Raw genomic sequence first — 23313 nt, forward strand, 5'->3', positions numbered from 1 at the left:
TATCAGTATATGTATATGTATAGATTTGACGGTGTGCATGCACTAAGCAGAGACCAGAGGTGTACTTAAAAACAGTGTTTCTCCAGAAGATATACAAATATAATCTTCAAACAAAATTTATTTTAGAAATAGATAAATAAGACATAAAAGGAACAGTGCTCAGTAATTCAATATGAAAGCAAAAATATATATAAAAAATATTTGTTAAAAAGATTTTACAAATAATACTTAAGACCAGGATATACCATAAATATATGTTTTATGGTTAAATGGGAAATCACTGAAAATGTGTAATAAAAAAACCCTGCAGCATTACAGTTTATGTTAAAAAAAATAATTCTATTTGCATCACAATCCAGCTTTGTTCCTGACAGCACCCTACTGCCCTTCAGCAGTCCTCCACTCAATTAAATTCAGAAGGATTTAAAGATATCCTCCAAAGTCCAATATATTTTCTGATATGATAGGCAGCTTTCATACACACTGCAGATTGTGTGCCATAGCTTTTCCTTGGAGTGACTCACTTGACACCAGGGCACGTTTGAGATCGAGTGGCATTGAGCTTTGGTAGACACAGATCCATATGAAATCCAAGCATTGACAATATGACACAGGATGCAGAACAGCAAATCTGAGAGCCATCTTTGGCTGTTGGCATTGTAGGGTTAAAAGCAGTGGTGTGATTAATTTACTCTGTAAAACTGGCAACAAATACAGAACTATTCTTTTTGCTGAGCCACATGTAGCACTGTAACTAACCAAAACCAAACTACAGGGCTTTATCTATAGATACAGACCTCTCTGCACCAGCGACTAGGGTGGCAATGTGCACCAGATAAAAGGATGAATCCTTTGAGATGTTGGCGAGTAATAATAATTACAGTCTAAAGTACACTAAAGTAACTTAGAAAGTATGACTGACATTCCACAGAAAAGACAATGAGTTTTCAATTTCGAAAATCAGCATTTGGTCAACTCAGGTTTTTTTTTGGTCTTAATTTACTCTGACTTCTATGCAGTCAGAAAATAGCATTTCTGTTGGCAAAAACACATGAGAATTAAGTGTCAAAGCCAACTCTCTTTGACTCAGGATGCTAATACTCATTTTAAAAAAGAAAAACAAAACAAAACAAAAACCTTAAATATAGAATTTTTTGACTGGCCTCCATTTAGCCTTCACATCACTAAAAAGTGTTGAAATTGATCTTCAGCACACATACACGTTTGGTCAGTACACATTACACTTTCATGAACCTATTTAACCATCAGAAGGAAATGAGGTCTCTGAACAAGTCTTATACCAGTCTATGAAAGAATTACTTTTTAAAAAGTGATACTTTGAGGTAAGAAAACAAAAATTGAAACAGAGGAAATGCATGAAACTGAACCACTTAAGAGGTTGCTGGCTTTTCCCTTAGTGCACTTGGAGGGTTATTATATTTGGCTGTGCTGACTCATGAGAGAACTAGAAGAGATTACTGATTTGGACCAATAATCCAACCACCTGAGGTACCTTTTATTTCATACGTGTAACTTTTTAAAAATTTAAAATCATCTTAGATTCTTCTAGAATTATTTATTGACAGACTAGAATGACATGACCACTGAAATAATAGGAAAAAGGTAAAACTTCAGCTAGCTTAAAAGCGAAAGAACTAGGAATCTCATGAAAAATATTTTTCTCGGCAAGCACATAACTGGCATGCTTAAATTAGAAAGGTACTTCTCAAAGGTTCTCTTCATACTCAGTGTTAGAAAGTAGGCACTTCCAGAGGGCAGGCAGTCCTAACATCAAAATTACTTGCTCTCAGTATCTATGCCTTTTCACTACCAGAGAAAAAAAATTAGGGCAATTATATGTCCACTTGAGATGACTAAATTATGTGCTTGAAGTTAGATGACATTAACCTAGTCCAGTATCTCAACTCACTATCCCTTGACTCCAAGAAAAAAAAAAAAAAATTGAACACAAGCATTCAAATTATTTGGTGCTTTTCTTAATCAAACATTAATATGTATCTCTATGTGACTTTTCTCAACAAGGAAATACAATCTAATTAACATGAGAACAGAAATCTAAAGACTTAAAAAAAAAAGAAAAAACCAGAATCTGAAAGTCTGTGAAATCTTAATGTCTTCCTGACAAACACCTCTACTAGGCCAAAGGGTTATTGCTCTTAACAAATATCTTTGAATGCTTCCCATCACCCACATATAAAGCATTTAAGCAAACAACTGTTACAACAATAGGCAGGACCAATCTTTGTTACGCTAAACGCTACTTCTTGAATAAATTCCTTACTACCTTAGGAACTAACTTTCAACCCAAAGCAACTGGCTGAATTGTGGCATTGAGTCAATAAATACCATTACTGTATGTCTAACTGCTGGAAGTGGTGTTTTTTTAGTTTGAAGCATCAATGCTGCAAGGGTATGATAAATAGGAATAGGAAAACTGTCTTACAGATACATAAACTTCTTCGCAAGGAAATGATCTGATTATCAGAAATGAAAAATTTTCTGCAACAGTCATTGCTATGATTATGCAATACAATATGCTAAATTACAATACGTACTTCATTATTAATAGAATTTATTTTACAGATCAAATAGCCAAATACACATTTTTTAAAGAGCCAGATAGCAAATGTGGAGGAAACTATAGGCAACAGTCATGGTAGACATTCTGCAGTCCAAGAACTGAGGCAATGTGAATATTAAGTACAAGCCTATAAATACCTTTACATCAAACATACAGTAATTTTTAAGAATTTCATGTTGTAGTCTAATTCACGAATCATTAATAACTTTTTTTAAAAGAAAGTTATATATACTGTATACATCCCAGTTAAAAGCAGTGTCTGTATTTTGTTTTATTCTAGCAAACTAATATTACATGTCTTCACATAAGTGCAGAAAACAGGGTTCTTTATACTCCTTTGCTTCCTAACAAATTTTGCATTGCATGTGAAATTCTAGTATTATAGATGATATATATTAAGCATTTCTCCCTACAATGTGAGGCAATATACAAGAACTTGCAACCAACCTGCAAACAAAGCTGTGATAGTCAAATTTTATTTTTGACATGTCCCGTGCTAAATAACAAATCATAATGTAAAAAAATTGGTTTGTTGTTCGGGTTTTTTTTGAAAAGCTAACTATATAGAGAAATAACGTGGGGAAAAAAAAAAGAGTAGGCGATTTTTTCCCCCATGTGCTGGCTAACAGCAAAAAAAGTATGTATGCTATTTCCTATTTTATCACACTGAAAACCAAGCCACTGGATTTATGACTTCTTTCTTTAAATAAAAGTACTTCAGAAGGTTAAATATATGGCACCTGTTACACAGACATTATCTAAATTTCAGCAAGCAAAATGCAAATTAAATTTTATTTTTAGACGTTAAGTGAATACTTTCCAGTTATTTAAGAAGTGATCATTTATTACAAAATGTTGTGGACAAAAAAGCAGGAAGTACTCATTTTTCACTACTACTATTGTGCCTATAAAATGAGAATGCAGTGATGTGATCAAGTCTATTTATGATCCATAGCAGCAATTACATCATTAAAAATATTATGGAATAGATATAAATAACACTTAATTCTTAACATGTATAATGGTGCTATAAGTGACAACAATTCATTTGTTTTTCTTTTAAATGCAGGGAGTATAAAGAACTTTACATTCTCTTTTTAATGTATGAATAAAATTTATTGCTCCCTTTTAATATATTTATAGAAACAAATTCCTAATTGTTTCAACTAAAATAAATAAGGAAAAAGTCTGGGACAAGATGATTACAAGCAAAATAGATTTACCATAATTGCCAACTGTGAAGAAGGATGAGTCACATTACTTTTTTCTTAGCAAAACTACGTTATAGAACACTATAGCACAACGTACTAAAATTTCTTTGTCTTTTCTTTTTAAAAAATTCTTGCCCTTGATACCTTTCAGTAGGGCAGCTTGAACAGTTCATCGTCACTTCCAAACCCCTCTGGAGATCAGACGATAAATTTCTTCGGCAATCAGAGACAGGACAAAGGGCTTTCTCGTGCTGTTTCCTTGTTTTCATGTTTGCTGGCTTAACATCATTGTGTACACGTACGACTTCAGTATATAACATCAGATGCGATGGCGTTCAGAGCTGGCAAACAGAGAAACAGCATGAGAAAAGCCCTTTCCTGCATCATTTTCCCCATATATCGTAAAGTTTGTTTCCAAATTTTTACTATCTCAATCACTGTACGGTTTGAGAAGTACTGAACTATTGTGGTTCTAAATAACCAACCATTTTTGATGTGTGTGTGTTTTCAGGTTTCTATACACAAGCAAAGATTTGCATACATCTATATACACATATCAAAAATGCTGAAACAGAAGGAGACACAGAAATGGCTTCTATGTATGTTATTCTAGGTTTTGTTTTTTGTTTTGGAGTTTTTTTTTGCTTTATCAGCTTGAAACCCCAAGTGCTGCTGAAAGGTTATAGCTATCAGAAGATTACCTAGAACATGTTCTACAGGGCTTTAACAGGCTTCATTCAAGAGCATAAAATATTTTGATGTGAAGAGTTCTTTTGCATCTTTAATCTGTATTTATCATCAACAGCGTTAGAGTCCTAAAAACTGACAGAAATTAAGCTATTCAGATCAATTATTTCACAGGAAGAAAGTACTATCAATACTACAGTCACCAAGACACTAGCCACTCACTGGTCAGGAAATTGCTATCAACTCAGATTATTGAGTGCAATACCTTCTGGGAGAACACAGGAAAAGAAAGAAGTGTCAAAATTGAACTGCAGTTAAGTCAGACTTCATTGTTGACAATGGTTTATAGCTATAGGTCATTTAAAAAAACCAAAGTTGGATCATGAGGAGAAAAGAGTAAACTTCTCAGTTATCCCACTGAAAAATGAAGGTGAAATGCACTTAATGTTTAGGAAAATTTATGCTGCTGCTATCCTATTGCAAACTGCTATTGGAGAGAGAGTTGCCTACGACTCTAGCTTGCATAAAACCCACCCAGTTATTACTGCTGGAACTTCATTTACCAACTTCAGTATAAACTCAGTCAATAAGTTCTTAGTGGAAAAAAAGCCTTTGTTTTCTCTGAATTAGTTTTTACTTAAGTGTCATATTCAAAATCTTTCATTTTTTACCTCGCTCAAAACATTCATTTCTTTTTTTATTTTCTTCCCATTTGTGCTCTGTTTTTACCTTCTACTATGAGGCAAGGGGGGTACTTTCCACATATCTTCCCCCGTGCTCATCCACTGAAAAATATATATTAAAAGAACAATTCTGAAGAAGTTTTTCTTCAAAGTGTTCCACAGATGAAAATCATTTTCTTGACCAGCTTTGTTTCAGTAGTACTGCACGTGTAACTAACTGCTCACTAACTTCTGAGTTGCAGACTTTAACTTATCCTTCAGTTACAAATCTTTTCTCCAGATGTGAATTTCAGGTTTTTTTCTGAAATGTATATACATGGCAGCATATCAGAACTACCAGCAAAAGCACAAGACAAAATTAAGAGAAAATAACAAGAATATTTAGAATCATAGCAATCAATTTTGAAATGGCTTTTAGGAAGGGCTTATACCAACAGCTATTTAGCTGATATTTAGAAGAAAATGTTCTTTTGAGTGCAGTTTACTCTGTATCTGTCAATGCAAAGTACCAGTGTTCTCTCTATACTATTTTACGTACCAGAAGCATCAGCACTGCCTACTGATGATTACAGTATACTAAACTCACTAGTCTCACTGTTATTAAACAAAACAATAAATCCTGCAGCTAGAAATTTACCTAACAGGTGAGTTTTCAGAGCTAGAAGTCTCAGGAACAGTGCACTATTCTTTCAGTTCACATGCTAAGCACACACTCTTCACATAGTGAGTGGGAAGCTGCAACGACATTTCACCACATTTAAAATCAGAATAAAAAAACATCAGAAAATATATCATAATTGTAAGCAGGTCAAAGCAGTTGCTAATGAGACAGGAGGGCCCCCAAAAGGCTAGGCATTTTAAATGAGATCTACTTCCCATTCAGATTTCTGTAAGGAATATAATGTCTATCTCCAGTCAGTTTCTAACAAACAAGTTCAGCAAACATCACTGTGTCATCTGAAATTTCTATTCCTAAGTATGGATATGTTCACAGATGATAGAATCCTGGCAACTAGAATCAACTAATGAAGATTTGCATTAGTAAATATGAGACAAATCAATCTGCACGCCTGTTCACTCCCTTAACAACTTCCTAAAGATGGTATAGTGTGCTGGCAGTGGAACTAAATTAACATATACACTGGAGTCCACTGTGAAGCAGGAAGAACCACCAAAAGAACATGTAATCATAGATTCAGGGCATGACTGCACCTTCCAGCTCTATCAGTGGAAGAGGTGGACTGAAACTAAACCAAGTCCTCCAGTGCTGCTTTCATGAACACTCATGTTTCTTCACTAACTCAAAGTCAGATAACACTTGTTCTTAAGTTTAAGCTTAAAATGACAGTACTAAATGTCACAGGACCCTTACTGATCAACCAGGTGTTTATTTTCAAAGATTTCTACTGTTCTTGTACACTTATACTGTACATTATACACTTATACTAAACACTATATACTTACAAATTACACTATTTTCAAATTAAAAGAATGTCTGAAATAGCATTAATTAAAAGAAAGGGACAAGAAGAAGGATGAGGCACAGGCAGTTCTAACGAACTTTTGTGGAGGTAGCTTCTTTGAGCCAAGCTACCAGAGATTACATTGTACTCTGTAATTATTCATGCCCTGAATAGACAAGTTGATACCTAGACAGGAATTCGAATTGGCTGAATGTTGTTTAAAGTACTTGAGTAAAGATTTCAGATTTTTAAATTGTGTTACGTACTACATGAAAACTACATTGGAATAAACTCTCCTTTCTTTTCATCATTCCAACGCAAATGCAAAAAGAATTAGAAGATTTGTGTCAGTATGGAATACTTCACATAGTCTGCTCTCACTAAAATAAATGCCAAAAGCAATTGAGCTTTTACAAAGCTTGCAGACAGATAAACTTTAAAGATGCTGTATGATTTTCTACCGAAGAAACGCATCTTTCTATGAGGCTCAAGACTTCCAAAACAATGAAAATCTGACTGGAAGAGAGTTTGATTTTATGAGCCTCCAAATACCCTGGTTTGAAAAACCTTGTTATGAATAAGAAGCCCTTTCACTATTTATCATTTGGTAAAACTTCTTTAAAAGAATTCTCTCTACTACATCCCCAAAGGAAGCATGCTATTCTGAATGTCTACTGTCACTAGTATTTATTAATTCCTACAGTATAACTTCAAAATAATATTAATATCTCCCTTCTTTGCCGCCCTTTCTCACATACAAGCACAACAGAAGCTTGATCTCTCTTACGGGAGATTACACTGGGACCATACTTTTCCCTCTTCAACTTCCTGTAGTTGATGATTCTATGTGTCCTCAGCTGCTTCAGGAGTCTCTGATTCCTTCTCCATAAAAATTTCAGCTGTTCCATTGCTTGCTTTATTTGCCCACATGACCACTAAAGACATAACTTGTTTTTTCAGTAGAAAAACCTTTCAATCTTCTCTTGCATGCTTTTAGAGTACAACTGTTATAATGACTTTCTGTCATTTTATAGATCATTTAGACAAATTTAGCAGTAAAGCAAAGACATAATTTCCTTTCTTTAAAAACCTGAATCAATACCATTCAGACATACACAAAATTTAGAGCTTCAAAGGAAAACATATATTTTTAGCTTTAACTCAATATTATTTCAAATATCTTAATAGAAAGTCTTGCATGGACAAAACTAAGAACAGTTGAGATGTGTGGCCTATTAATATCAAGACCTATTAGAAACTGAAGAGATATCTTCACAGTGAATGTAGTCTTCTTTAATCTCCTTCAGAAAGCTTTTAGCTTGTAGAAGGGATGTGTTACAGTAATTGTTAGTGATAAAGTAAAATATTTTTTCTCATATTAGCCATTATTTTCATTTTTCAAACAAGCACCCTTTTTAACTGAATTTAGTATCCTTCAATTCTCCAGGATGTGCTACAATTTTCTGAAAATTCAGAGAGGGCACAACACAAATGCATCATTAATGACAAACAATCTGTTAGTCTCCAAGGCTGGAGGATGGCAGGAGAACACGACATGTGAAGCACTGAGGCAGAAGCTTGGTTTTGGTTGTTTCATTTCTTCACTGTCTAACAGTGACAACTCTAAGTTAGTCTGTCCTGAGCCACGTTCTATAGCCCCACAGGAGATAAAACTACACAGACTACAATAAACAAAACCAGTTTAGGATTAAGACTGACTTTTTAAAGATCTGTTGAGATTTAAGAATACTTTGCTTGGCTTTACTTACAGTGAAATACAATTCTGCCTTTATGATCACGGTTCACCATAAAGGATTTAACTCTAGTGGTCTTTCTTGCCCCGTTTATGTAAATAAATGCATTTATGAAATTACTTTATTTAAGTAATAAAAATGTGAATTCGCATGTTTAAAGGTAAATGTTGTTTTCAAATTAGTGTAAAAGGCCATTGATAGTGAGTAGTTAAATTTTCTCCAACAATGTGATCACTTTCATACAAAAAAACAAACCTAAATGAAGGATACTGTAGATTTAACAAAATCAATACAAACAGTAATGTTAATTTTTTTGATATATTCAGCACATCACACTAATATAATTTCAGGTACAGCTATATGAAGATAAGCCAATATCAGGTAATGAGTGTTAAAAAAAACCAGTTCTATTCTGCTCTTCCAGATAGGAAGCCCCTGTCATTGACCTTTAAGGTACAGATAAAAGAAAACGCTCTTTTCCCCAACCAACTTCTGCAGAAGAGAATTGCTTTCCATTCTACTTTAAAAGGCCCTTCTATGGAAGAACCACATTAGTATAAACCTGAAGAGTCATGAGCTTGCTTTCTTTGTTAGCAGCATTACTGCATGACAAAGTGTATTTGGGCAGACAACGGAAGAATCTTTTTGGATCAGAGGAACTATACCAGAACTCAAATGAAAAATCACTTAGATCAGGCCTACAGAAATGCTGAAAACGACACCACCCTCCTCAGAGTTACGAGAGTTCAAACAGAGAAACAAATTAGCAAGCAGCTTTTCTAATGTGTAATTTAAATTAACACATTCAAATATCTTTAATAGAAAATACTCAAATCTCAAAAAGCTATACATTTTTCACTGCTGTCATGTCTTAAAAATAAGAAAAAAATTTTCCCCCTTCAATTTTTCTCTTAATGTGTCTCAGAAAATGTTGAAAGTTTTATAAAGCGTAATGATATGGACTATTGCACAGATTTGTGTGGGTAAGGGAAATAAAGCAGAATAAAATAAACAACCCATCCTGCAATTTTCAAAAATAAGATGACTACTTTCAATGAGAAGCTTGTTTTAGGTAAATTTTGTTATCACTATAGTGGTAATAAAACAAAGCCCAGAGAAAAAAAATTCAAAACCTCAGCTGGAGCAAAGAGTCTAACAGTCTTAGTCATGCTGAGGTTTGCTCCCAAGCAACAGTATTAAACCATATTATCAAGAATACAATAAACTCTCCTGAAATATTTGTTTCTTTAATGACTAATTCCTTGACCAATTAAAGCTTAACTAGAAAACTACTTTCATTGAAAACTTTGTGATATTTCTGAAGAAAGAGAAGTAAACAGACAAACAGCAAAGCTTTATTATCAGTGAAACTTTCCAGAATACGGATAGACATTAGATTCAATTTCCAGTGACTTAAAGCCTTTCTGTAGGGGCTTGACTAATAAAAGGTACTTTGGTTCTTCGTTTTAAGCTGACGATTCTTTAGACATTTCTGTTGCTGTACTGAATTTCTGAGAAGCTAATATCTGGTTTATCAGGTACAGCAGTGACTAAGTGAGAGCAATTAATACCGATGCTTCTAGTTTTCCCTTGACTTTGCCTCTTGTCTGTGCCATTCCACCAGATTTAAGTAGTCCAGTATGCTTCTAGTCTGAAAATGGCACTGAAACTCTAAAGAGGAAAATCCTTGCCTGCTTTTGAGAGACCTTGAAGTGAAGCTATGTCCAAATGAAGGCTGCAATTCCAGACTCCATTAATATTAAGAACCACTTATCAGACCCTGTAAAGCTTTATTGCTTTCCACCTGGCCTAGATTACTTCAATTCTTGAGCATACAATACCACAGAGGACAGTACCATAACCCCTCTCTGCCTTACAGAGCTGCACTAGGTACTGCAGTAATGCAGGAAGTGCCATACTGCCATCTGCAGTCAGGAATACCCACCAATGTAATAATTCAATTTCCTTAGAGCCAACAGTCATGTTATTTTAATTTTCTCCCTTAACACTGATGAATCTCATATTGTTTACTTTTCAATGCCTTGATCAAACATGACCTTTCAAACTTCTAATCCTTGCATTAAGTTATTTTGCAGTGCTTAGAGCTAGAGTTATCGGAATGGCAAAGTAAGAAAGGAAGGAGAAAGAGAGCACCTTAAAACTTCCATTACCTGTCTGGTGTGTATGGAGCCTGGGGTCTTGAAGCCTCCTTGACAGCTGCATTCAGAAACACTGTAAGGGTCCGAGCTGCTTGATGAGCACTTGGAAAGTGAGTCACAGCCCACCACAAAGGTGTTATCTAGAGGCAGTTCCTGAATGACATGGTGCTTCTTGGGGGGTACAGGAGTCTCAGGTTTAATTTGAAAGGTAGGCTGCGGAGAAGCAGACTTGTAGTGCTTTGCTAAATCTGGGCTATCAGGCTTAAATGTGGTTGGTGTAGTGGCCCAGTTATATTTTCCCATAGTCTGTTCTTCTAGTTCTACAGGAATGTCTAAAGTGCCATTTATGTGCTCGTGGCCAGGATCATCAGGTTTAGATTCTTCAATAGTCACGAAGTTGAGGAGGAGACTTTTTGGAGAGCGCTTCTTCTTCTTCTTCTTCTTCTTTATCTGCCTGTTCTCTTGGTTTGGGGAAACCCATTCACCACTCTGCTTGTTTTTTTGGACAACCTTGTGCCTAGGCGTCTGGCGGCATCGTACTAAAGCAGTTACAAAAATTACCAGAATAACCGTCATAGTGCCTGCAATAATGGCAATGATGATCTTGACATAATCATTGGTTTGTGGGGTTATCTCACCATCCCCAATATTCTGGCCAATTGGAGTTTCCATGTTCCTGCGCACTAGCTCTTGTACGTAGGAACTGTTGGTAACTGTCTCATTCACAAACAAATGCACAAGAGCTATAGTATAAAGAGACTCCGGCTGTCCTAGGTCATTGACTTTTATCACCAGTCTGTGCAAGCCATGATCTGATGTAATTACCTTCTCTTTCAAAGTAATATTGCCTGTTAATTGGTCAATTGTAAACAAGCCCCTTGAGTTCCCACCTATGATGCTATAGCGGAGCTCTGCATTCATTCCTGTGTCATTATCAACTGCAAAGACTCTAGTAACTACAGACCCTGGAGTGGCTGATGTTGGAACCAACTCATACGAATAATTAGATGAAGGAATAACAAAAACAGGCCTGTTGTCATTTACATCAACAACATTGATGGTCACTTTGGCAGTTGAGGAACGCTGCAGTCTTCCTCCATCCACAGCTTTCACCTGGAAAGTATATGACCCCTGCTGTTCCCTATCAAAGGTAATATTAGGTCTTATTACACCAGTAAGTGGATCTATAATGAAATTATCTCTACCATTTAATATAGAGAGAGTGACTGCAGCATTCTCTCCGGAGTCAGCATCTGTAACTGTGATAAGCCCCACTGTGCCATACATGGGTAAGTTTTCTGGCACATAGAAATTATATTCATTATGTGTGAAAGCTGGGCTGTTATCATTCTGGTCCAGGACAGACACTGTCACAGTAGCATTGGTCTGCAAGGGTGGCATCCCGTTATCCTTAGCCAGCACAGTAAAGGAGTACCTGTCTTGCTTTTCTCTGTCCAGCTTTCTCACTGCTGTGAGAATGCCTGTACGGCGGTCAAGGTTGAAAATAGGGGGCGCATCAGAACCCAGGATATAGCTGATCTCAGCATTGCGCCCACTGTCAGCATCCGTAGCACTTATCTTCGTTAGCTGAGTACCAGGAGCATTGTTTTCAGGGATGGAAAGACCTATGATAGGCTGTGTAAAAACTGGGGAATTGTCATTTTCATCTTTAATTTTGATCAGGAGCATGGCAGACTGGTTTAAGGGAGGCTTCCCTGAATCTGAAGCCACTATTTTAATGGCATATTCCCTTGTGGCTTCATAATCCAGAAATGTGGCTGTCTCCAGGAGAAACTGATTATCAAACACTGGCTTTAGCCTAAAAGGGACATCATGATCTGTAAAACAAGTAACTTTTCCGTTCAGATCAGCATCCTTGTCCATTACTGTTATCAACGCAATTTTCGTATTAAGGGGAGCCTTCTCAGACAAAAGTACTGTCCCATTCACTGGATTGATGATGTATCTTGTGTCTATTGATGGGACATTGTCATTAATATCTGTGACATTAACAGTCACTGTTGCTCTTGATGGAGTTGAACTGCCATCACTTGCCAAAACAGTTAGTTTGTGTACAGGAGATTCCTCCCTGTCTAGTCGTTCTCTTATAGTGATGAGGCCAGTGGTGTTATCAATGGCAAAGAGCCTTTTGGCCAAACTGGAAATCTGATTGCTGAAGTAGAAATGGATTTGTGCATTTGAGCCCAGGTCTGCATCGGTGGCATGGAGCTGAGACACAGAAGTGCCCACTGGAGCATTTTCTGGAACACTAACTTCAATGTCATTCTCTTTGAAGACTGGGCGATTATCATTCACGTCAGTCACTGTGACTTGCAGGATGGCAGTGCTAGATCTTGGAGGGCTTCCACCATCTTCAACTTTAATTTTCATCACATAGGTATCCTTCTGTTCCCTATCCAGGATCTGTTGGACAATCAGTTGAGGCCACTTATCTCCCTCAGGTGTCTCAATTATATCAAGACCAAATACATTTTGACCCTACAAGACACAGAAAGAACATACTTTAGCATGACAGTATATTTAAATACAGAAACACCTCATTGATGTTCTGAAATTGTCATGGAATATATATTTTTATATATACTGTATACAGGAATACACATTTAACTTTATTTTGCAATATCTAATTTTGCTTTAAGCTCTAAGTCCTTAAGAAGGCTTCAGAGCAAACATGAAGAAATGGATACTTTCGAAAAACAGGGGAGTGGGTTTGGAGGGTGTGGTGGTGTGTTTTGTTTTTTTTAACTGGCTTCTCTACTTCTACAGAAAAGTTATTAAATTCCTAGACAGATGTAATTTGGTTTCTCTACTGTACAAGTGAGCATAGAGAAGAGGAACGAAGCCAAAGTTCAACCGCGTCCAAAGGCAAAACAGTATGCATACACTGGAGGATCTAAGCCAATATTCAATTTCAAGGAAAACAAGAAAGATAAAGGGACTGTTTCTCTGTTCATGGAGCAAATCCAGACACGATCTGAAAGCATTAGCATAAAAAACCAACACCACCATTGAAAAGAGGCTTACTACAGACAAAACTAAGTCATAACAGTTTATTAGAAATATATTTTAAAACTCATTAAAGCTATCCCGTTCATCATCATTATATATTTTATATTTCTAGTGAAAAGTACAATCCCAGTGAGAAAAGATCTATTTTCATTTCAAAAAAATATCACAGAACTATGAGATCAATTTGAAAATAATTTTTTTCATCGGGTTTGTTGAATACCTAACACACCTGGAATTGCAAAGAAATGCTACATGTTGTACAAACATAGCTTCTTTTAAAACACTCGCATTGACAAAATAGTCTGGTAAAATAAAAATTGGCATCTAGAACCAAATTCCCTCTTCTGCTGTCTCTTCAAACAAGCAGGGATTAAGAATGTCACCATTATCCCCTCTTCTCCCATGTCTCACCCTTCAGAGGAAGGAAAGAAGTAAAGGCAGTTCTCCAGCCATATCTTCCATAAGGACAGAGCTAGAATGCAGATCACTAAAGCTGAATGTACAGAATGACCACAAAAAGAAGGCATCGATAAGGATGCTGACTAATTAGGATTTTCTTTTTATGTGTCATACTTGTAATAATGAACAACCGCTCCCAGCCTGGTTCTTTCTGTTTATTGTGCTTGTCTCTCACCTTTACTCATGCAATTGTATGTGTGCTCTAAACTGATTTGGGACACTTCAGACCAAAGGGAAAGAAAGCATTCCCAGTGTGCAAGGCTCCTTATTTCTCATTATTTGTAAAAGATTTGTACTCACTGTATCTTGCTACCCACCATTAACTGAATGCATTTATATGTCTAATTGTGTGTAAGGCTGTACTCTTTCACTGACTTGCTTACTCAAAGCCAGAGTTTGACCTTATAATCATCTATTTCGTGAAAACAAATTATTCATCCACATTTCAAAAATTACTGTGCCACTTGCACAGTACTTTTGACAACATTAAGTTGCAACTAGGGACAGTCTAAAGTGAAGTGGAACACATTTTGAAACGATAAAACAAATACAGCTTTGGCTTCTTTAGCTGAATGCATATGAAGATATAAGTCTTGCAAATAATTTCTAAATGAAGATATACATTTTTAATCCATTAGGTTAAATTTTAGAATGGCAATTCTATGTTGACCTCTTCATGAAGGCGGAGTGTGAGTTTCCTCTCTGTCTTCAATCTGGCTAGCTGTTATTTGCAATAAATTTGATAATTACTGAGAAACAATGAATTATATATTCTATGCTTTAACATAGATTTCCAGAAAAAAAAAAGTAACAGAAGCTAGGAGAAAAAAAAAACCAAACCCGTCAGCTATCTTTTACTTCTTTATTTGTACACAAGTTGACAGATGGGCACTGATTATTCTGTCATTAGATCCCACAACTACAACAAACACTCCATATAGACTTTGAGTACATGCAGCTATACATATGCATACCCATTTCTGCTTTTCTTTCACTATCAAGTATGAGAAAGATATTTTTCATTATAGCATGTAAGTTTGATATAAAATCTAGAGCTTCTGTTCCCCCATCACTATCAGTTAAATTACTGGAGTAACAGAAAAGAATGCAATGTACTCCTCCAAGTTAATTACTAACACTTGAGTAATTTTCTGTGGAAAAATACTATCTTTTAAAATACATCTTTTTAAACCACAAAAAAAAATTAACACAAAATTGTACTTCCTCCTCATTCAAGGAAGACCGTATTTCACATTGTTTAAGGTATAAGGTTAGGTGTGTCATTATGCTGCATTTTAACAAATGCGTTTGCTAAGAACAGACAGTTCTCCCATCCTAAACACTCTAAAAAATGATTAAACATTCAAGAAACATATTTTTAAGATTATAAATATCTAATTCTCTCCCTCATGAGGAAAGACATTGAGAGTTAAAAATCCTGAGAGAAACATGAAGAAAACCCTTCAGGATTGAAGTCTTGATGTGAAAGTAAATGGCTCTATCATCATTAAAACCTCAGTGAAGTGAAAATTTCCATTAGGGTCAGATTGTTATTTGGACTGAACCATACCTTCAGTCACCACATTATATCAGTGATCTGAAGGTTTCGTTCGCACTAGGAAGGGTATGAGTCCATTGGAAAAGCGTAATAGATAATTAATATTTATATAGTACCTTTCACCATTAAAATGACTGTGTGGTAAAAATAATCTGCTACATTATCATCTCTACCACTAGAGAAGGATGCGAGTGAGAAATAAAAAAGGTTGACTTTTTTAATCTAAAAAGACAGTTTAAACAATTAAAACTATTTGAGGCAAAACAAGGTTATCCCCATCTCAGAGCCAGGATTAGCCTTAAGAGGCTCTGGCCCTGATCACAAGATTCTTTATCAGGGCAATATGTGACTGTTACCTTATTCAATTTTCATAGCATCCTTTTCAGTGGATTCATGCACACAGTAGTTTCTGAAACAATGAAACTGGTATTCTTGTTGAACACTCCCTACCATATATTTACCTGATCATTTGTAATGGATCCAAATGTCCTTTTCGGAGCTGTTTTGGGCTGTCATGTAAATAAAAAATTAGAGAGTTTTTTAAAAATTTTAACATTTAGGTATACCAATAAATACATAATCAATGACACATAGACACTTAATGTGATAAGCTAGAAGAGCTTCTAGTATTATGGACAGGACTGCATTTAACAAAGTGCACCTAAAGTCTACGCATCACTTGTCTCTAGACATACATATTACAGTACCACCGTATCTCACCACAATGTCTTGTTAAATTCATAGGGTACTGTCTACCTGAACATTGTAATGAATGTTCTTTCAAGCCACAAATTGTAATGTGGGCTTCACTGTCAAGAGGAATGGGAAAAGAGAACAGCTTCTGGTTAATACTTATAACAGTGGTACAGTCTGTTGTGTTCAAAACATCTTATGAACTTATATTTATAGACCAGTAAGTTGATACAATGTAGTAATTTCTCAAAGTAATAGGGAAAAGAAAGAACATTGTGCTAAATAACCATATAAAAACTACTGTTTGTGATACAAATTACTCTGAAATCAAGACAGTCTATTAGTGATTATTTCTTAAAACATTACAAATTATATAATTGTATAGAATAACTATACATTGTTAACTGAAAAACAAAAGATCAACACTGTCCTCAATCTTAATTCAAAAAGAGTATTTTGAACCTTTAGAGAAAGACACATGAGCAAAAGACAGCTCATTGGTTTTTGTCTACAACTTTGCCCTATACTTGTTATCAACACTTATCTTCCTGCACTGTAAACGACAAACACACTTATAGGATACACGTCTTTAGTTCAACTGAATCTTAGAAGTAAAGGGCTAGATAACGTGCATATAATAAAATTTTACTAATGTTCTACAATAACTTGTTTCAATGAATATTGCAACAAACTATAAGTGCATACTTATTTATTACATGTCAATAATTCTCTTAAAATCAGGTATTTTTATTATTTCTGAAAATCTTACTCTGCCTGAAATCTAAAATAAGCACATTTAGAGTGACTAAATTCCAGCAGGCTAAATACAGCAACAGAGGGAAAAGAAAAAAATGTTTAAGAGGGAAAAAAAAAACAAAAAGAGGAAGAAAATAAATCAGCTTCCCATTAGAAAGTGATTCATTAATTCATTAAATAAATTAATTAATAACAAAGCTGTTGGCTAACGTTAAATCTTCTGTCCAAAGGACCCTAAAATCTTTTCAGAAAGTCCACAGAATAATGCATGTTTGCTAACTGCTAGTTATTTCATTTATAGCAACACAGAAAAGCCTTTGCAGGTCTCCTGCAAAACTACAACACAGGTCCTAGCCACTGTTTCCTTGTCTGTTTTTGTCAAGACATATGGAACTGATTTATAACTGTAGTGTTATGTTAGGAAAGAAAAAAAAAAAGTATAGTAGCACAATTTCAATTCCTAATGCAAAAAAATGAACAACAGTTATACAGTGGACAGCTTTTTTAATAAAAGCTGAAAATTAAACTTGCGTTTTTCTTTCAAAGGTGATACTTCTGATGTGAAAATGAATTCCCAAAGCCAAGCTAAAGCCTTAAACACAAAATATGCTACATGATAGGCAATAATGGATGCAAGTTCCTACAATAGGTGCATATTAGTACATTCAGATCTATAATACCGTAAGTGTTGTGGATCTAATAAACGTCCCTTGTCTGCTATTAATTACACAGTGTGCATTCCACATATTCATGCATTCTAGAAGATTAGATTTTGTTGGACAGCTGTTCTGTTTAAAGACTGCACAGGCACTACCCTCATGACATCACATAGCTTACATCCCAAAGTCACCTGAAATGTGTGTTATTAATACCGAAGGTTACCTTATGAACTGAGTGACAGTACCTCAAAGGAGAAAATAAAATTACAAAGGTAAGATATTTTTATAACGCAAAACTCAGCAGATGCAGAGTTGCTTACATATTTGCAACACTAGCTCTTTGTTAAAACAACTACAGACTTTTAATTTGTAGGCCAAGATTCCTATGAGTTTTGTTCATTTCATGTTTTTTTTGTCAGTATCACACACTGTTTCACACGGTTTCCTTTGAAGCAAGCCAAAGCTTAGCTTTGAATAAACTGAACTTAAAGGTTCCAGTCCACAGTAGAAGTAGGATTTGGAAGCTTCCAATCATGTATGAACCGAAAGTGTATTTTGTGTTTTCAGAATCCTGATTTGCTCCATCCCTACATCAAAATTAAGGAGATAATTTATTAGCAATTATCATAATTTGCTATTTTTCCACCCCCAATTACGAAAGAGCTTCTATAAATGTAAAGCACTGCCAAAGATTGCCTCTCTGTATACAACCACACACAAAACCTTACTCGTCCTGTGAAGCAGACAGAAAGCAAAATGCTGTAGATGGGATCAACAGTACGTAAGGATAATAATGAACCATTTCACGCTGCAAAGGAACAATATAAAGTATAATATGGAATGAAGCAGCAAACAATCAATGCATTTAATACTGATTTGCTGAAGAAGAAAAGAAGGCTAGGAGGTATACCGAAACACGAAATTACTTCCTTGGAAATCTGAATTTAATGTTACTACGAAAAAGACTGAAACAGTTCTAACAATTACATTGCTTGAGTCTCCTTAATCCTTTCGGATGATTTGTTCCTATCTGTAAAGGGTTCCTTTCAATCTTGTCATATTCTGAACATTGTCAACTTCATTTTCTAAGACAGATAGATATAAGATAGATAATTTTTTCTAAGATGGAATATTTTTGCATCCTCCTGAATTCTTGGCATCCAATTTTCAGAACGTATTTATCAGATCACGTAATTAGAGACAGTGAATACTACATTTTTAATATATTTACTTTTTTGCTGCTCCAATTACTCCAGTCTACACTTAAGGCAAGCCTGAAACTCCATACATACAGTGTGCTAATATTATTAATCTACAAGCTTTACAATGGAGAGAACACGAAGGGGCGGAAAGTAGCAATACACACACTTAACGTTTTCAAGACTGCACCAGTTCAAGAGTAACTCTCTTCCCATATTATATCTTCAGTATGTGAAATGTTCTTTCAAACTTTTTTTAATGAAATCTAACTTCTCTTTTGAATCATGAGTTACAATTAAAAAAAAACACAAAGAAACAAGCCAAACCAACAAACAAAACAAAGACACAAAACTTTTCTTTTAATAAAAATTCACTTCATATGGCTCTACAAACTAGCGTAGGAGTAGTAGTGTATCAACATTACTGTATTAACATGATATAAAATTACCAAGATAATTGCTTACAAAAAAGTGGCAGCAGGAACTCGGGTGTCACTTGACTAGTCTTGCACAATGTGCTGTAGACATACCATGTACTGTAGACATACAATTACGTATTTCAACAAAACATGCAGCTGCATCACAAACTTTAAGGAATTTATCTTCACAATACTCCTGCTATTTAAACAATTGTACCACTATCTAACGATAGAAAACTGAAGTACAGAGACATTTTGTCATTCGTACAAGGTTTGTAGCTTCTCTGAAAGAGGCAGGCACTTCTGAACTACCAATCATGTTTTAAACTAAACTTTATAACTTCAAACTTCAGAAACTAAACTTTAAAATTTTAAACTTTAAACAAAAGTACTTTAATTTAGAGACACTCTTCCCAAAACAGCAAAGGTCAACAACTGCAGGTAAGGCAATTAGGGAAGTAACACCTCTTAATCTCCTCCATTATAGTTATTCAAAAATATTCACACACATATTGAACAGGAAACTACATTTTCCACACACCTGAAGGTGTTCAGATTAAGGTACTAAATGTGTTTGAGCTTTGCTCTGAATTCCCACATTTCCACAGTTAGATAAAGCTCCAGACACCTGATTTCAGTACGTTCTCTTTGGAGTCACACTATAGATATATAATGAAGAAAAAAAATTAGTATTTATATTAGGCAGCAATATATTCAATAAGTGAATTTTGATATTCACATTATGTATGTGTGACAATTACATATTTGCTCAATTTCCTAGTTGAGAACAGCAACAGAACAGAGTATCTCTAAAAAAAGAGAAATAAATGAATAGATATTTTAGAGATGTAATTCTCTAATGTATTACTGTAGTCTTGGAGGTAACAGCTAACAGTTCTGTATTGCTGTGCGGAACAGCTCCTAAATCACAACCTCAGTTTGCTTTGACAAGCCAAACAAGGTATCTTAGGATCCCAATCGCACATTTTGGAGCTCTCAGATGAATGCTGACTGGGTACGTTGGTGCAGTGTGGACCTGTAATGCCCTCCTATTCACTATGTGCTCTATAACCAGATCAGTACTTTTAGGCAGAAGGAGATCAAAACTGACAGACACTTGTATACAAGAAAATAGAGACAACTGAGACATTGCTGAAAATTCCTTTACCATGAAGAGCAGACTGTCCAGTATCCTCAGCTTCCAGTAATTTCACTGGGAACTGGGGGTGATGGACACATATGGATTTGGCTCATGACAAATGGTAAAACAAAAAGCAAGAGACAGAAAAGCTTTGTCCTTTGTTAAAAAGGAGTACAAATATTTGCAAACCTAGGTTCATTAAATTCATGTATTGTTATTATCTCATTCCCTTTTACAAAAACACACCAAAAATTTCAGCTGAAGTGCATGATTTCTTTAAATACATGGCATCTTCATTAAGACAAATCCATATCCTAAACTCTGATGCTGTAGTTTTTTCCAAGAGGTTATTTAGCAAGATTATCTTATTTGATGTGAGGTCTTTTTAAACTGAAGTTCAGCTGTGAGCAGAACCACTATATCTTCCATTTATGTTTACACTTTCAGGAAAAAACGTTGACAAAACCTTCATCTGAATGGCATGAGTATCTCACACACACTCAACCCACTGTCTTCGGGTATCCTAGCATCCAGAAACACAAAGAAAATAAATGAATAAGATAACACGTTCTCTGGACTTAGATCACAAGGACATTCTTTCACATGCAGAGACCATACTTTAGTGTGCATGTATTGCTGTTTTATGAATTTTGACATTAAAAAATATACAGCCTTAATGCAGAAAATTCACAACTCATGGGCAAAAATATAACAGAATAAGAAACACTAATATAATAGAGTTCACTCCTTTAATTTTGAGTAGAATTACCCCAGCTTTCACAAACAGACTTTAGGAATTGTAGGCCCGTCACAAATACTGCTGAAAAGAACATGATAGTAAGCCTTTCTCAAGACCTCCACTCTTTGTAGGGTTTTGTAAAACTCAAAAGAAGAGGAAGTTTATGTGGGACATTTAACTACTACAGGATCATGTTTGCTTTTGAAAGAAATGAAGCTATGCTTTTCCAAATAATGAAAACTTATCCTTTTTGTATTAATCTGAGAAAATAACAGTGGAACTATCATATTAAACTGTAAAAGCACAAGACATACTACACATTAGAAGATAATAAATAATACTGCAATTCCAGAGTAATAAATCAGAGAGAGTTGCTGAAAAGATGTACAGAGTAAGTACGAAAAATAGTTCCAGAAAGACTGAATTCTAAAACTCATTAAATAAAAGTCTTTTCACCACATTGATCAGAGAATAAACCAAAAATGTATTCTCTGGTGCTAGATTTATCAGGAAGACAACTTGTCTACTTATTCCTCCTGTGTTACTGACTGCTATTTATCTGAATCAGTAGAACAAAAGCAAGACAAAAAAGAAAAAAACATTTCTCTACTGCAAGGCAGTAACATCTCTGAAAGTCACTTTTAAAAAGAAATCTCATGCTACCTGTTTGTATTGAAAATTCTAGTATATAAACTGTCATGACCTTCTAGTTAACAAGTTATAGTCCTAAAAATAAAAATATAGTCCTCCACAGCTTCCCTGTGAGTTGTTTGGGATCAAAAAATTTTTAAAAGCATAACTGATATGTACTTTTGTAAGTAGTTATACTCAAGAATATGTTCCTTTCTAAAAACAAAAATAAAATTCCAGTTTTACTCTAATTGCTATTTCTCAGATTTACAAACAGTGATGAAATTGATTTGCACGACAAAATAAAGTTAAGAATATTAGAATGGCATGTTTACAAGGGAAAACCAAACACTCATCATTCCATTCCAGCTTTTCTGCTCAGTTTTTTTTTTTACTGTTTATATTCTCTAGTAGCAGTTCAGTCTTCAATATACGGTATAAATTTTGGTTAATGAGCAGGAGGTTTTCCTTCAACAGGAAAAAAATGTGAAAAACACACAGAAAAAAACACAATAAGCCAACATTTAAGCATGAAGAATACCAGCTTCAGAAGGTAAATAGAATATCCATCTCCTGTTGCAAAGATCTAGATTCTCCCACCAGGTAACATGTATCCTCCAATTGTGAGCTACCTATCCTCTGTGGCTGAGACAAGCTCTCCCACAATTCATGGGAAAAACTGCATAGAGTGGTTAATCTTAGTAGTAAAGTGAATGATGGGGTGGATCTCCACAGGAAAGCTAACAGCAGAATAAACAAAATAGCTGAAGTGTTATTTAGCAATGTGACTGACCCACACAAACTGTACTATTCCAGAAAAAAAAAAATTAAGCAAAGATAGTTAAAATAATTTCTGCCCAGTAACAACTCGTGTAATCCAAGTCAGAGTAAAAGCAAGCTTTCCCAGGTCTGGATCCATTCAAAGTTCTTTCCTGAGGTTAATTCAATCACTGTCCTAAGGCAGATGTTTCCAAATAACAGTACACATGCTATTTGTGGTACAATAACATTTTGTAATACACACGCAGAAACTGGATTTGTGACCTCTTCCTTAGTGGAAAATAATCAACAGCCAACATGATGTCAACATCAAGGTGTCAATGTGGCAAACAAAACCAGAGAACCTTCCCTAGATTCTTCATAACCACTCCACTAAGATAATAACCTCAGGTTAGAGAACCATCACGATGCCCATAGAATTAATCTTGCTTTCAGACACTTGCTAACAAAGACAGCATCTCTCAGCTGCATACAGGTTAGAACTAGGAAAATGGTTGTAAGAAAGCACTCCCTGGGGATGATAATATATGCTCCAAATAATTCAATGAGAAGTTCAGCATTCATATTCTAAAAGTGGGATGTAAACAACTAAATCTACCAAACCAAACCTATTACATCAACCTAAAATCCAGCAAAAATGTTACCTTACATCCACCAACTAGGAAACTGACTATCATCATGGAAAAGGAAA

At 35.1% G+C, this 23313-nt stretch overlaps 1 protein-coding gene across 4 annotated transcripts in view; it reads right to left on the reverse strand.

Annotated features, from left to right (window-relative positions):
* Positions 1-23313, reverse strand: part of PCDH11X (protocadherin 11 X-linked) — a 509451-nt gene that overhangs the window by 413532 nt on the left and 72606 nt on the right. For 2 of the 4 annotated variants that reach the window (XM_054214617.1, XM_054214619.1), the window contains exons 3-4: positions 16068-16115; positions 10572-13058 (exon numbers count right to left, since the gene is read on the reverse strand). In XM_054214617.1, the coding sequence (XP_054070592.1) occupies positions 10572-13058; positions 16068-16115 (2535 nt within the window). Of the gene's footprint in view, positions 1-308; positions 4155-10571; positions 13059-16067; positions 16116-23313 lie in introns of those variants that run through there. The other 2 variants (XM_054214620.1, XM_054214618.1) reach the window with 2 other exon arrangements.

This window comes from Rissa tridactyla, chromosome 9 (assembly GCF_028500815.1).
Source record: "Rissa tridactyla isolate bRisTri1 chromosome 9, bRisTri1.patW.cur.20221130, whole genome shotgun sequence".
Lineage (NCBI taxonomy): Eukaryota > Metazoa > Chordata > Aves > Charadriiformes > Laridae > Rissa > Rissa tridactyla.